The sequence below is a fragment of the Primulina eburnea genome, chromosome 1 (assembly GCF_022965805.1).
Source record: "Primulina eburnea isolate SZY01 chromosome 1, ASM2296580v1, whole genome shotgun sequence".
Lineage (NCBI taxonomy): Eukaryota > Viridiplantae > Streptophyta > Magnoliopsida > Lamiales > Gesneriaceae > Primulina > Primulina eburnea.
In genome coordinates, this window is record NC_133101.1 from 46,779,615 (window position 1) to 46,794,365 (window position 14,751).

Genomic DNA, 14,751 nt, shown 5'->3' on the forward strand with positions numbered 1-14,751 from the left:
TGATTGTAAGCATGTATTATTTGAGGATGAATCAGAACAGATTCTTGATCAGAGGTAAGAAGATCAGAGGAGGACTGAGACAGATTTGCTCGAATTGATTACTAACCCTTTTGATAATTAGATATGCCTCCTCGAAGAATCCCAGAACAGGGTAGTACCTCAGCTAATCCGATGGATGTTACAGCAACACCGATGTAAACACTACTGAAGAGATTTCAGTCGTTTAAACCACCGACTCTGAAAGGAACTGAGACGTCAGTTGACCGTGAGAGTTGGCTAGATGACATAGAGATGTTGTTTGATTCATTGGATTATACAGATGAGCGAAGAGTCATATTGATTGGGCACCAATTGCATGATGTTGCTAAGAATTGGTGGCTTACGACCAAGAGAGCATTGGAGCATCGAGGTACGACTATTACTTGGAACATCTTTAAGACTAAATTTTATCAAAGATTTTTCCCATTATCGTATAGGAAAGACAAGGGACCAGAGTTTTCTAATCTGAGACACGGTCAACTGAACATTGAAGAATATGTGGCCAAGTTCTCTATCTTGTTACGTTTTGCTCCACACATGGCTGAGAATGACGAGGCTGTTACTGATCAGTTCATTAATGGGCTGAATCCTGAGATCTTTACATTGGTGAACACAGGGCGACCGAATAATTTTGTTGACGCTTTGAACCGGGCCAAAGGAGTTGAAGTCGGCCTGATAAGGCAAAAGGGAGCTTCGTATGTTGCACCAGCATCGAAACAACAACAACCACCTTCTAATCAGTTTCACCAACCCCCTCCCAGATTTGAGAGTGGCAGTAGCAGCAGTGGAAAGAGAGATAATTTGAAAGCTAGAGAAAAACAATTTAAGAAGTCAGGGAGTAGTTCATCTAGCTCCAGTGGTTCAAGACAGAGTTATACCGGGGCTTATTGCAGAACTTGTGGTGGAAGACATCCGACCGAGCAATGCTAGGGAGTGTTTGGTAGTTGCAACATCTGCAGACAGCAGGGACATTTTTCCAGAGTCTGTCCACAGAAAAAATCCCAAAGATCCCAGGGAGCAGAATCATCTGGATCAGTAGCACAGCCTGATAGATGATCATCTGCTGTTCACTCTTTCCAGCCAGCACCTGACCAGTCACATCCGAGGCCAGGAGGAAGCCGGCCTCCATGACAGCAGGCCAGAGTGTTTGCATTGACTGAAGAACAGACACATGAAGCACCAGATGATGTTGGTGCATGTAACTGTTCTCTTTGTGGTTATCCTTCTTATGTATTGATTGATACGGGTGCATCTTATACTTTTATATCTGAGAGATTTGCATTGATACATGCTCTACCTATTGAGTCATTATCTGTTGTAGTATCTGTCTCTTAACCTTTGGGGAGAGGTTTGATATCAGTGAATTCTGTTAAAATTGTATGCTACAGTATGACGGACATGTGATTGAGTTAGACTGTATTGTACTTGGGTTTTCTAATTTTGAGTGCATTATTGGTATCGATATGCTGACCAAGTACAGAGCTACCGTAGATTGTTTCCATAAGATTGTGAGATTCAGTCCTGATATGGCTGATGAATGGAAATTTTACGGTAAGGTTTCCAGATCACGGATTCCTTTGATATCTGCGTTGTCTATGACTCGATTATTACAGAAAGTACCAGAGGGATTCCTTGTGTATTCAGATGTACTGAAATCGAGCCCTACATTGGAAGATTTGCCAGTGGTATGTGAATTTGCTGATGTATTCTCAGATGAGATTCTGGGTTTGCCTCCAGTTCGAGAGATAGAATTCAGCATTGAATTGGTAACAGGTACGGTTCCTATTTCAAAAACTCCATATAGAATAGCACCGATTGAATTGAAAGAATTGAAAGATCAGTTAGAAGATTTACTGGCCAAGGGTTACATCAGACCGAGTGTTTCTCCTTGGGTGCTCCAGTATTGTTTGTCAGAAAGAAGGATAGTTCAATGAGACTCTGCATTGACTATCGGCAACTGAACAAGGCTATGGTAAATAATAAATATACTTTTCCTCGTATCGATGATTTATTTGATCAGTTGCAGGGTTCTTCTGTGTATTCCAAGATCGATCTGAGATCTGGATATCATCAGCTTAGAGTTAAAGATTCTGATATCTCGAAGACAGCTTTCAGAATCAGGTATGGCCATTATGAGTTTATAGTCATGCCGTTTGGTTTAACGAATGCTCCAGCTGTATTTATAGGTTTGATGAACCGTGTGTTTCAGAAGTACCTTGATGATTTTGTGATTATCTTTATTGATGATATTCTGTTATATTCGAAGAATATGATTGATCATGCTGAACATTTGAGAATTGTATTGAGAACTTTGAGAGCTGAAAAACTGTATGCCAAGCTTTCGAAATGTGAGTTTTGGTTGAGACATGTAATATTTTTGGGGCACATTATATGTGGAGACGGTATTTCTATCGATCCTAGCAAAGTTGAGGCTGTGATTAGTTGGCCGAGACCGACATCAATGTCAAAGATATGCAGTTTTATGGGTTTAGCAGGCTATTATCAAAGATTTATTAAAGATTTCTCCAGTATTGCTAAACCGATTACTCAACTGACTCTGAAAAATGCACCGTTTGTTTGGTCGGAAGAGTGTGAATCCAGTTTTCTAGAGTTGAAGAAAAGATTGACCAGTGCTCCGGTGTTGACTATTCCGTCAGGTAATGGTGATTTTGTTGTTTATTGTGATGCTTCTCACAGAGGATTAGGTTGTGTTTTGATGCAGCGAGTACATGTGATTGCTTATGCCTCGAGACAATTGAAACCACATGAGACTCGCTACCCAATTCATGATCTTTAATTGGCGGCCATTGTGTTTGCTTTGAAGATTTGGCGACACTATCTATACGGTGAGAAGTTTGAGATTTATTCTGATCACAAGAGTTTGAAATATCTGTTTCCACAGTCAGAACTGAATATGAGACAACAAAGATGGCTTGATTTTCTTAAAGATTTTGATTGTGAAATCAAATACTACCCAGGGAAGTCAAATGCAGCAGCCGATGCACTGAGTCGAAAGGTATGTTCTTTATCCTTATCGACGATTGGTGTTTCGAATTTGATTGAAGATTGTTGTTTATCTGGATTAGTATTTGAAATAGATTGTAAACCGTTGAGACTCTATGCCATTCAAGTTGAACAAAAACTGATTTTGAGAATCAAAGAAGCACAGAAAGTGGATCAGAATATTCAGAACTCGATTTCGATGATCAGATCAGGGCATCGATCAGAATATCAGGTTCGTGAGAATGTCTTACATATGAATAATCGACTTGTCGTGCCAGATATTTCAGATTTGAAACAGTAGATTCTGTCAGAAGCGCACAGTAGTCGATTCAGTATTCATCCTGGTGGCAGAAAGATGTATAACGATCTGAAGAAACAGTTTTGGTGGAAACAAATGAAAGCAGATATTGCCAAATTTGTATCCATATGTTTGATTGCCAACAGGTGAAAGCCGAAAGAAATTAACCAGGAGGTTTGTTGCATAGCTTATCTATTCCTGAATGAAAATGAGATCACATTTCCATGGATTTTGTGACAAAGCTACCACATTCCTCTAGATGTTGTGATGCGATTTGGGTTGTGATTGACAGATTGACCAAATCAGCATGTTTTATTCTGTACAAGATGACGTACAGACATGACCATATGGCAGAGATTTATGTCAGAGAAGTGGTCAGATTGCATGGAGTGCCGAAGTCGATTGTTTCAGACCGTGATCCTCGGTTTAATTCGCACTTTTGGCATAGTTTTCAGCAAGCTCTAGGTACGAAATTGCACTTGAGTATTGCATACCATCCTCAGACTGACGGGTAGTCAGAGCGGACTATCCAGACATTGGAGGATATGCTGATAGATGTAGTGCTATATTTTGGCACTAATTGGCAAGATTCTTTACCACTTTGTGAATTTTTGTACAACAACAGCTATCAAACGAGTATAGAAATGGCTCCATTTGAAGAGTTGTACGGCAAGAAGTGCAGATATCCACTTTATTGGGATGATATTTCTGAGGTAACTGAGATTGGGCCTGATATGATTCGAGAAAATGACTGAGAAAGTGAAGTTGATTCAGAAAAGAATGAAGACAACACAGGATAGACAGGCCAAATATGCCAATGTTCGACGTAGACCGTTGGTATTTGAAGCAGGAGACAGATTATTTTTGAAGATTTCTCCTTTCAGAGGTGTTGTGTCAGATTTGGCAAGAAAAAGGAAGTTGTCTCCACGATACATTGGGCCGTATGAGATTCTGGAGAAGATAGGAGATCGTTCCTATCGACTGCCCTACCTTCATCTCTATCTGGAATACATGATGTCTTTCATGTATCTTTATTACGGAAATATATTCCTGATGCATCTCATATTCTTCAGCCAGACGAGGCAGAACTTGATGAAACTCTAAGTTATTTTGAAAAGCCGATCCAGATTCTCGATAGTAAAGAAAAGCAGCTAAGAACGAAGAGTATTCCGCTGGTGAAAGTTCAGTGGAGTCGTCATGACATTGAAGAAGCTACTTGGGAGACTGAATTAGATATGAGACAGAGATTTCCATAGTTGTTTCATTGATGTGAGTTTTCTGTTTAGCTTCTATTATACATTTCTTATTGTATCTGATTTGATTTCCTGTGATTTCGGGGACGAAATACAATCTTAGGGGGGGTGAAATGTAGTGCCCGAGATTTTTAATTGTTAATCTTATATTATTGATTATGAATTGATGAATTGATATGATTATGAAAGGCATAGACCGAGAAAAGATTTGAGAAGACATGAATTATGTGCGAGGACAGAACACCTCGTTCATTTGCGAGATGGACAGAGAACCTCGCGTATATTTGCGAGATAGGGCGCGCATATGCACAAGCTGGTGATTTCCATTAGTGCCGATACAGTAGGTCTCGCGCATATGCGCTGGGTCAGGGCGCACATATGTGCGAGAAGAAAAATTTGTTATGTGCCGAGACATAGAGTCTCACGCATATACGCCATGGTGGGTCGCGCATATGCGTGAGGCGTGCAGATTGAAGAATTAGCCACTTGGCTTAACCAATCAAGTTGATATATATATATATATTATCATTTCCTTCAGCAATTTCAGAAAGAAAGGAATGAGAAGCTCCCTGAAATCCTCAAATTTTTCTTGAATCTTAGAGTTGTGATTGTGCTACATTCGGCTATCAGAATTTCGATCCGAATACAGTTCTCTAATCCTCTCATCAACAGCTTCTAAAAGATGTAAGTTTTGTTGAGTTGTAGCATGGTTTGAGAATTTATTATTGGGGGAAATCATGATTTGATCTGTGTTATGTGTTCTTGAGAATAAAGTCATCGTATAATCGAAAATGGATTGGAGAATTGATACCATATGAAATTTTTATGATTTTTCAGATTTGATTGTGAATATACAGATTTGGTATCAGATTGTGTTGTTGATTGATTATGAGTTGTTGATTGGTATATACTGATATTGTATTGCCGGTATTTTGAGATTGTACCTTTATGCCATCGACATGTACTAGATTGAGATTGATTCTACCAGAGTTTGCTTTGAGTTGTATTATGATATTATTCTTCTTGAATTATTATTCAAGATTGGAATCAGAATCAGTAGAAGAAAGATCATAGTTGTCAAGCGTTTGTACTACGATAGAAAAGTATAAATCAATGTTAACTGGGAGATAAGACTCGAGTTAGATTTGACTTGAGTTTCCCAACACCACATACTTGTTTGTTATTGTTTTAATACCTTTGTATTACTTGAATGAATATGCTTATTCTATTGATTTATAGAAAAGCAGATAATAGAAGATAGATGTCGAGAACGAGTACTTGGCAGAGGTGCCAAGACATTGGATGTTTGGTTTATATCGATGTGCTTAGGATTAGATCGACTTCTATTGCAGATATTCAATATAATATGCCAACGTCCGAGAACCGGGATCCCTAGACTAGATCAGAGTCGAGTCAGAGATATGAGTTTGATTTGCAGGTTTATATCATTTCATGTTTCCAAATTTGATACATGTTATTGATAACTGTTATATGCTTTTTTATATGTTTATATGAAATGCATGTATACGTTGTTTATACTGGGAATTCTATTCTCACCAGAGTTATCCGGTTGTTGTTGTGTTTGTATGTGTGCATGAAAACATGTGGGACAGGATCAGGGTCGAGATGAGGATGAGAGATCAAGTTTAGCGTGGAGATCCGGACCCAGAAGTAGAATTGGTTTCAGCACTAGATATGTAGTTGTTGTACCTTAGTTTAATATGAATGTATGTTGTACAATACTTGTACTTTACTCTTGATGTTTATATAAAATGGATTATCTTATGTTCCGCACTTATGTATTTAAAAAAAAAATTAGTCCCAGTTTTTGTAATTGATCCATTTATTCCCAATTATGATTAAGAAATGAATTAGCATTCGGGTCCCCACAGAGGTAGTCAGGATTTGGTTATTATTCCTATAGCCTTAGCTGAAGGAAATATTACAGGTGTTACGATTGGAGAGGAATTAAAAGTTTCTTCTATGTATGAAAGAATCACCAAAATGATTAAAATTCTTATGCTTTTATCGAACTACCAGGTGGTTTGGTACATTAGGAGAAAATTTTCGCACTGTTTCTTGGACACAACTTAATATCCATAATAAACTTGTGGGCTTGTTGAATATCAATAATTATTATGACAGTTTGTTGACATTTCTTGATAAAGCTGTGGAACATAATTTCATTTCAGAAAATTCACGACGGATGCTCATCTCTGCTTCGACTGTCGACCAATTAATTGATAATGTGGATGTTTTTGTTCATAAGTCTGACCCGATGATAACAAAGATCAATTGGTCGCATTCAAGCAGTAAGAAAAGAAAGTTGGATCATTGATTCAAAAGTCGTGGATTGGTTTGAGTTTGTTTCAGTTTGTTATCTTCAACAAAATTTCAGGGGATATCTCTTTCATTATATACTATTTATTAATAGTTAATTTGACATTATGGATAATGTCATATTCTGATTGGGGGGAGAAAACAAACTTATAAAAAAACACTTAAATTTTTTTTAAATATATATTATTTTAAAATAAAACCATGTTTATTTTTTTTATCTTAATAATTTTTGCAAAAATATCATACATTACATGTTTGAAAGGCTTAAATTAGAACATGTATTAGTCTATTTAAGGATGTTTAAATTTTTATTTGAAAAAAAAGTCAATTTTAATATTCCGATCACTATAAAAATATGGTTTATGAAATTTTTTTGAGTGATTAACCATTGTGATAAAATCAAATATTAAAGTATATGGCCCAAGATATACCTTATAAGAGTGCCTAAAATTTTAAACTCACAAATATTTTGTGAGTGAGTGGAGAGCACTGAGAAAACAGCTTTCGAGCCTTTATTGATCATTAGAGAGGCTATCTATTGTTTAGATCTTGAGTTCTTATTTTGAAAAAAAATATATATGATATTACTGAAGAAAAAAAAAGAAAAAAAAAAGAGAAAGAAAGATGTTGAAGATTTATGTAATTTTAAAGTTATATACTACGACCCATTTATCTCTCATAAAAAAAGAAAAAAATAGAAATAGAGAAATATATTGTCCAAATTAAATAAAAATGTGGTCAAGAAGCATAAACTTAGTCTGATTCCGTGATGTTAAAAAAAAGAAAAAAATATCAGAAAAAAAATATATATAATAAGAATAACTATATTTTGAATCAATGGATTTCCTATCTTTTGATTAATTTGGCTCGTTTGTATGTCTGCATTCTGTAAACCATTTTCTTGAGCATTTATCTGTATCCCAACTCCATGAGAGAAATCGTTTCCATGATTGAAACATTTATTCACATGTGAGGATATGGAGTTGAAATTCTTACTAAGAATTTCTGAAGGCCGTGTCAATTTAATTACCTGAACATAAGCTTTGAATTGATCAGTTCAGATTATTTCATAAATTATAATTATAATGATCTTGATATAACTTTGACAGTTTTCAAATTTAATTTAAACACTTGGATAGTTCCGATTACATTTCTATTTAAATTAATCAATATGTTTTGCATTGCTATTAATGTAGTATCCCGATGCCTAATTTGAGTTAATTATTGGATTAATTGTATTTCGGTGGGATCGGAAGGACCGAACCGGGTTCGGATCGTCCGAAGTTGGTTCGGATCGTCCGAAGTGGGTTCGGATGGACCGTTCTGTTCGGAGTCAGACGAGTCATGTCATGTCAGAGTTCGGATCGTCCGATCAGGGTTCGGATCGTCCGAAGACAGGTGGCTGGACACGTGGAAGACATGCAGAGTTCGGATCTTCCGAAGTGGATCGGATCTTCCGAAGTGCACCGGATCGGATCTTCCGAAGTGGATCGGATCTTCCGATCGTTGTCTATAAATAGAAGCGCGAGGCTTCACTTTTCACTCGCCAATTCCGAGAGTTCCAGAGCGTTTTAGTCGTTTCTGATGGGTTTCTAGTCTTTTCCCGAGGTTCGGGCACTAGCGGGGAGCTACTGGTTTTGTAGCGGAGCTGTGCTCTAGTTGGGGGCTAGCGGCATCAGTGGGTTGACTACGGACGCAGGTATAGTTCTGGGTTCCCTTTGAGATTTGGGAGTATCTATTAGTCTAGTTAAGGCTTTTAGATGTGGTTTAGTGATATGGTATCACTTGGATTGTAGGCTTGATTCTAGGGCTGATTGCTAGGATCTACTGGTTTGAGGTACGAAAGTACTATCCGAGATAGCAGGATTGAGTATGCTTTACTATGTGTTGCATGTTTATATGTTGCATTATTATCTGTCATATGATGCATGGTTTATTATGCGGCATTTGCATAATCATGTTGAGCCTGATTATCTTTGAGATAGCCTGTTGAGAGGGTGCTCAGCCCTCGTTTGTTGTGGATGGTTGGACCCCGTTGGCCGACGGTGGTCAGGTCACCGGTATATCCACAGGTTTATTTTGGTATGGGAGCCACCTCCTGGTGCGACGGCGCAGAGTGCTACATACCTTGACGTCATTTACCTGAGCAGTATTTCGATATACCCAGATCCTGGTATCCAGTACATTTTGCATACATGCATGTCATAGTCTTGTATACTCATGCTTTCGGTGCTGAGCGTTTTATGCTCACGTCCTCGGTTTATCTCTGTTTTGGACACCCTATTCGATGGGGCAGGTCTCAGGTTGGACGGTCCAGGAGGGAGTGGACAGGGAGCTGGCAGAGGTTGACCTGTAGTTGTTGGTATTTGTTCTTGGTATTTAGTTCGATCTGGTTGTTTAAGTATTTTGTACTTACAGATTCGATTGGGTTGTATTACTGTTTTTCCGCTGTTTACCTGATTCAGTTTTATATGTTAATTTTGCATGCTTAAGTTCTGATTAGTAGGTGATTCTGGAACGGGTCACTACATTTATGGTATCAGAGCATGCATTAAGATTTTGGGATTTAGAACTGTTCTTTTGGGTTTAATCTCCGGTAACTTTTGTAGCTAAAAGATGTCTGGTTTTGACGACGATGCTAGTAGTCATGGCAGCGTTGGACGCTGGGGAGACCGCGACGATCGGGAGCATCGTCAAGAGCATCGAGAACGTCGTCAACACCGTCGTGATGAGCCTCGGAGTTTTAGTATGCATCGGTTCTTGCAGATGGGGCCGAAACCTCTTTCAGGCGGTGAGACCCCGGATGTTGCGGAGAACTGGCTTGAGAGGATGGAGAGCTGCTTCAAGACTTTTCAGTGCTCGGCGGAGCAGCAGATTGATACCCTTGATTTCTTGCTGGAGGGTGGTGCGCGCAAGTGGTGGAGGTCTACCTCTGCACCGATAGTTCAGCGACAGGGTCGAGTTCTTTGGGCCGATTTCCGAGCCGCTTTCATGTTGCTTTACTTTCCGCCAGCTCTTCTGCAGACCAAGGCGATTGAGTTGATCAATCTGAAGCAGGGAAGTTTGTCTGTTGATGAGTATCAGCAGAAGTTCTTTGAGTTGCTTCCATATGTTCCGCATGTCAGTGACAATGCTATGGCCAAGTATAACCATTTTCTTCAGGGCCTCAATCAGGAGATTTATGATCGGGTTGTTGTCTGCGATGATCCGACATCGTATGAGGGCCTTGTAAATCGTTGTCGCCAGGCTGAGGGCAGTTTGTTGAGAGGTCGAGCCATGCAGTCTGCTCGTCCTACTAGTTCTTTGGGTCCCCGCGCCCAAGCATTTAAGAAGGCTGGATCTACTTCTTCTTCCTCTGGATCTGGAGGAGTTCACCATTTTGGGAAGAAGAGGGGCCCGTGTCAGCACTGCGGGAAGGATCATCCGACGGAGCGTTGTCGCAAGGTTGCGGGTGCTTGTTACAAGTGCGGTGAGATGGGCCACATGAAGAGGGATTGTCCACAGATGGGCGGAGGATCAGGATCTGGTTCTCAGGCTTCAGTTCATCAGAGGCCACAGCAGGGACAGTCTACTCAGGGTTCTAACCTCCGACCGCGTACTCAAGGGCAGGTCTTTGCTCTTAACCAGGATCAGGCGGCTGAGGAGAACGAGAGAGTTATCGCAGGTGTGTTTTTATTATGTGGATTACCTGCTTACGTTCTCATTGATACTGGTGCATCGCATTCATTCATATCTGCGAGGTTTGCTAAGCGTCATAAGTTACCTTTCACTTCTTTGGACGTTATGGTATCTGTTTCCACACCGATGGGTCATTCGGTGCTAGCTAGACGTCTAGTTTTAGGTTGTCCTCTAGAATTTGAGGGTAATATTTTAACTGCTAATTTGATGATTCTTGCGATGGAGGATTTTGATTGCATTCTGGGAATAGATGTGCTGACTGTGTTTAGAGCTACTGTGGACTGTTATCAGAAGTTTGTGCAGTTTCGTCCAGTTGAGGGCGACAGTTGGTTTTTCTATGGAGAGGGAGCGCGACCCCCGATGCCTGTGGTTTCTGCTCTGAAAGCCTGTCGTGCTTTAGAGTCGGGCGGGGAAGTCTACCTTATCTATGCTATTGATTCGTCCGCAGTTAGTGACGGTATCAGTGACATTCCAGTGGTTTGCGATTTTCCGGATGTTTTTCCCGAGGAGATTCCTGGTTTTCCTCCCGTTCGGGAAGTGGATTTCGGCATTGATTTAGTGCCAGGCACGGCACCAATCTCTAGAGCTCCTTATCGTTTAGCTCCATCGGAGATGCAAGAATTGAAACAGCAGTTGCAGGATCTTCTTGACAAGGGGTATATTCGACCCAGTGTGTCCCCGTGGGGAGCACCAGTTCTTTTTGTCAAAAAGAAGGATGGTTCTATGCGGCTCTGCATAGATTATCGGCAGTTGAATCGTGCTACGATAAAGAATAAGTATCCGTTGCCACGGATTGATGATTTATTTGATCAACTGCAAGGTACCTCTGTATATTCCAAGATTGATTTAAGGTCTGGTTATCATCAGCTTCGAGTTCATCAGGGAGACATATCGAAGACTGCATTCAGGACCCGGTATGGGCATTATGAGTTTCTGGTTATGCCTTTTGGGGTGACGAATGCACCAGCAGTTTTTATGGATCTGATGAATCGGGTATTTCGGGATTTCTTGGATAAGTTTGTTGTGGTGTTTATAGATGATATCTTAATCTATTCGCATGATCAGTAAGAACACGCACAACACTTAAGGATTATTTTACAGACACTTCGCGAGAATCAGCTTTATGCGAAGTTGAGTAAATGTGAGTTTTGGATTGACAGGGTTGTATTCCTTGGTCATGTCATTTCTAGCAAGGGAGTTTCAGTTGACCCAAGTAAGGTGGAAGCGGTGTTGAACTGGTCGCGTCCGACGACAGTAGCCGAGATCCGCAGTTTTCTGGGATTGGCTGGGTATTATCGCCGTTTCATTGTCAACTTCTCTCAGATTGCTAAGTCACTCACTCAGCTCACTCGGAAAGATGTTTCATTTGAGTGGACATCAGAGTGCGAAGAGAGTTTCTTGGAACTTCGCAGACGTTTGACATCTGCGCCTGTTTTGGCTTTACCGTCTGGATCTGGTGGTTTCAGTGTTTACACCGATGCCTCTTTACAGGGACTAGGGTGTGTTCTGATGCAGAATGAGCATGTGATTGCTTATGCGTCGAGACAGTTAAAGCCTCATGAGGAAAACTATCCTGTTCATGATCTGGAATTAGCAGCGATCGTTTTTGCTTTGAAAATCTGGCGCCATTATCTGTATGGTGAGCGATTTGAGATCTTCACTGATCATAAGAGTTTGAAGTATCTGTTCACTCAGGCTGAGTTGAACATGCGTCAGCGTCGTTGGATGGATCTACTCAAGGATTACGATTGTGAGATCAAGTATCATCCAGGATCTGCGAATCTCACGGCCGATGCTCTTAGTCGCAAGGTGAGGTTATCTGCTCTTCAGACTTGTGCTGTATCTGGGATTATTCAGGATTTCTGTTCGATGGGATTCAATTGTAAGCATCGGAAGGGAACAGAGAGTATCCGTATAGCTACTATTTTGTCCGAGCCAGTTTTGTATTCTCGGATTAGAGATGCTCAGATGTCTGATTCTAAGGTTCAGAAATTAGCTCGGTTGGCTGATGGAGATAATACTTCTGGATTCCACTATCAGTCCGAGGGTCTTTTGTGCTTATCTGGTCGTGTTGTTGTACCGGAAGATGACACTTTGAGGGAGGAGATTTTGTCCCAGGCTCATCGTAGCAAGTTGAGTGTTCATCCAGGGAGCAACAAGATGTATAAGGATTTGAGGACTCGATTTTGGTGGAAAGGTATGAAACGTAATGTTTATCAGTATGTCTCCAAGTGCCTAGTCTATCAGCAAGTGAAGGCTGAGTATCGACGACCTGGAGGTTTGTTGCAGAATCTTCCTATTCCGGAGTGGAAGTGGGAGCATATCACGATGGACTTCGTGACTCACTTGCCTATGTCTGTGGGGAATAGAGATGCTATCTGGGTGGTAGTGGATCGGCTTACTAAGTCTGCCCATTTTCTTCCATATAACAGAGATTTCACTTTCGATCGGATGGCACGGTTGTACATTCAGGAGATTGTACGGTTTCATGGTGTGCCCGTGAGTATCGTTAGTGACAGAGATCCTCGATTTACATCTAGATTTTGGGGCAGCTTTCAGCAAGCTTTGGGCACTACCTTGAGTTTGAGTACTGCATATCACCCAGAGACTGACGGTCAGTCAGAGAGGACTATTCGTACTCTTGAGGATATGTTGAGATCTTGTGTGATGGATTTCGGGCCAGCTTGGCAGGATCATCTGCCACTGATAGAGTTTGCATACAACAACAGTTTTCATAGGAGTATTGGTATGTCTCCGTTTGAAGCATTGTATGGTCGAAGTTGTCGTACTCCCCTGTTCTGGGAAGAAGTCGGAGAACGACAGGTCGAGGGTCCGGAATTGATTCAGCAGGCCATGGACAAAGTTCTTGTGATCAAACAGCGGATTAAGACTGCTCAGGATCGACAAGCAAGTTATGCGAACTCCAAGCGCAGACCTCTTCATTTTGATGCAGGCGAGAAAGTGTTTCTCAAGGTATCACCTTTTCGGAGGATTCTGAGATTTGGACTCAAGGGTAAGCTATCTCCGAGATTCATTGGTCCTTTTGAGATCTTAGAATGTGTGGGAGACTTGGCCTACAGATTAGCTTTGCCACCGTATCTGTCTAGTGTTCACAATGTGTTTCATGTGTCCTTGTTGAGACGATACGTAGCGGATGAGTCTCATGTTTTGCATCCAACAGAAGTTCAGCTGAATCCGGATTTGTCTTTTGTAGAAAGACCGGTTTCGATCTTAGACCGGAAGGATAAGGTACTGCGGAATAAGACTATTCCTCTTGTCTTAGTGCAGTGGCAGCGCCGAGGTACTGAAGAAGCTACTTGGGAACTAGAGAGTCGCATGCGGTCAGAGCATCCAGAGTTGTTCTAGTTGTAGTATTTTCAGTTATGATTGTAATTTCAGTTGTACTTTCAGTTGTAATTCATTCTTAAGTTGAATGTATTGTTGTTCAGAATTGTCATTCTTCAGACTCGATTTCGCGGACGAAATCCTTTTTAGAGGGGGAGAATGTAGTATCCCGATGCCTAATTTGAGTTAATTATTGGATTAATTGTATTTCGGTGGGATCGGAAGGACCGAACCGGGTTCGGATCGTCCGAAGTTGGTTCGGATCGTCCGAAGTGGGTTCGGATGGACCGTTCTGTTCGGAGTCAGACGAGTCATGTCATGTCAGAGTTCGGATCGTCCGATCAGGGTTCGGATCGTCCGAAGACAGGTGGCTGGACACGTGGAAGACATGCAGAGTTCGGATCTTCCGAAGTGGATCGGATCTTCCGAAGTGCACCGGATCGGATCTTCCGAAGTGGATCGGATCTTCCGATCGTTGTCTATAAATAGAAGCGCGAGGCTTCACTTTTCACTCGCCAATTCCGAGAGTTCCAGAGCGTTTTAGTCGTTTCTGATGGGTTTCTAGTCTTTTCCCGAGGTTCGGGCACTAGCGGGGAGCTACTGGTTTTGTAGCGGAGCTGTGCTCTAGTTGGGGGCTAGCGGCATCAGTGGGTTGACTACGGACGCAGGTATAGTTCTGGGTTCCCTTTGAGATTTGGGAGTATCTATTAGTCTAGTTAAGGCTTTTAGATGTGGTTTAGTGATATGGTATCACTTGGATTGTAGGCTTGATTCTAGGGCTGATTGCTAGAATCT

General features: G+C 41.0%; 1 protein-coding gene across 1 annotated transcript in view; it reads left to right on the forward strand.

Moving 5' to 3' along the window:
• Positions 1-291: 291 nt before the first annotated feature.
• Positions 292-14,751, forward strand: part of LOC140807432 (uncharacterized) — a 37,092-nt gene continuing 22,632 nt past the window's right edge. Inside the window, exon 1 of the mRNA XM_073164270.1 lies at positions 292-898. Coding sequence (XP_073020371.1) covers positions 292-898 — 607 coding nt within the window. The remainder of the gene's footprint in view (positions 899-14,751) is intronic.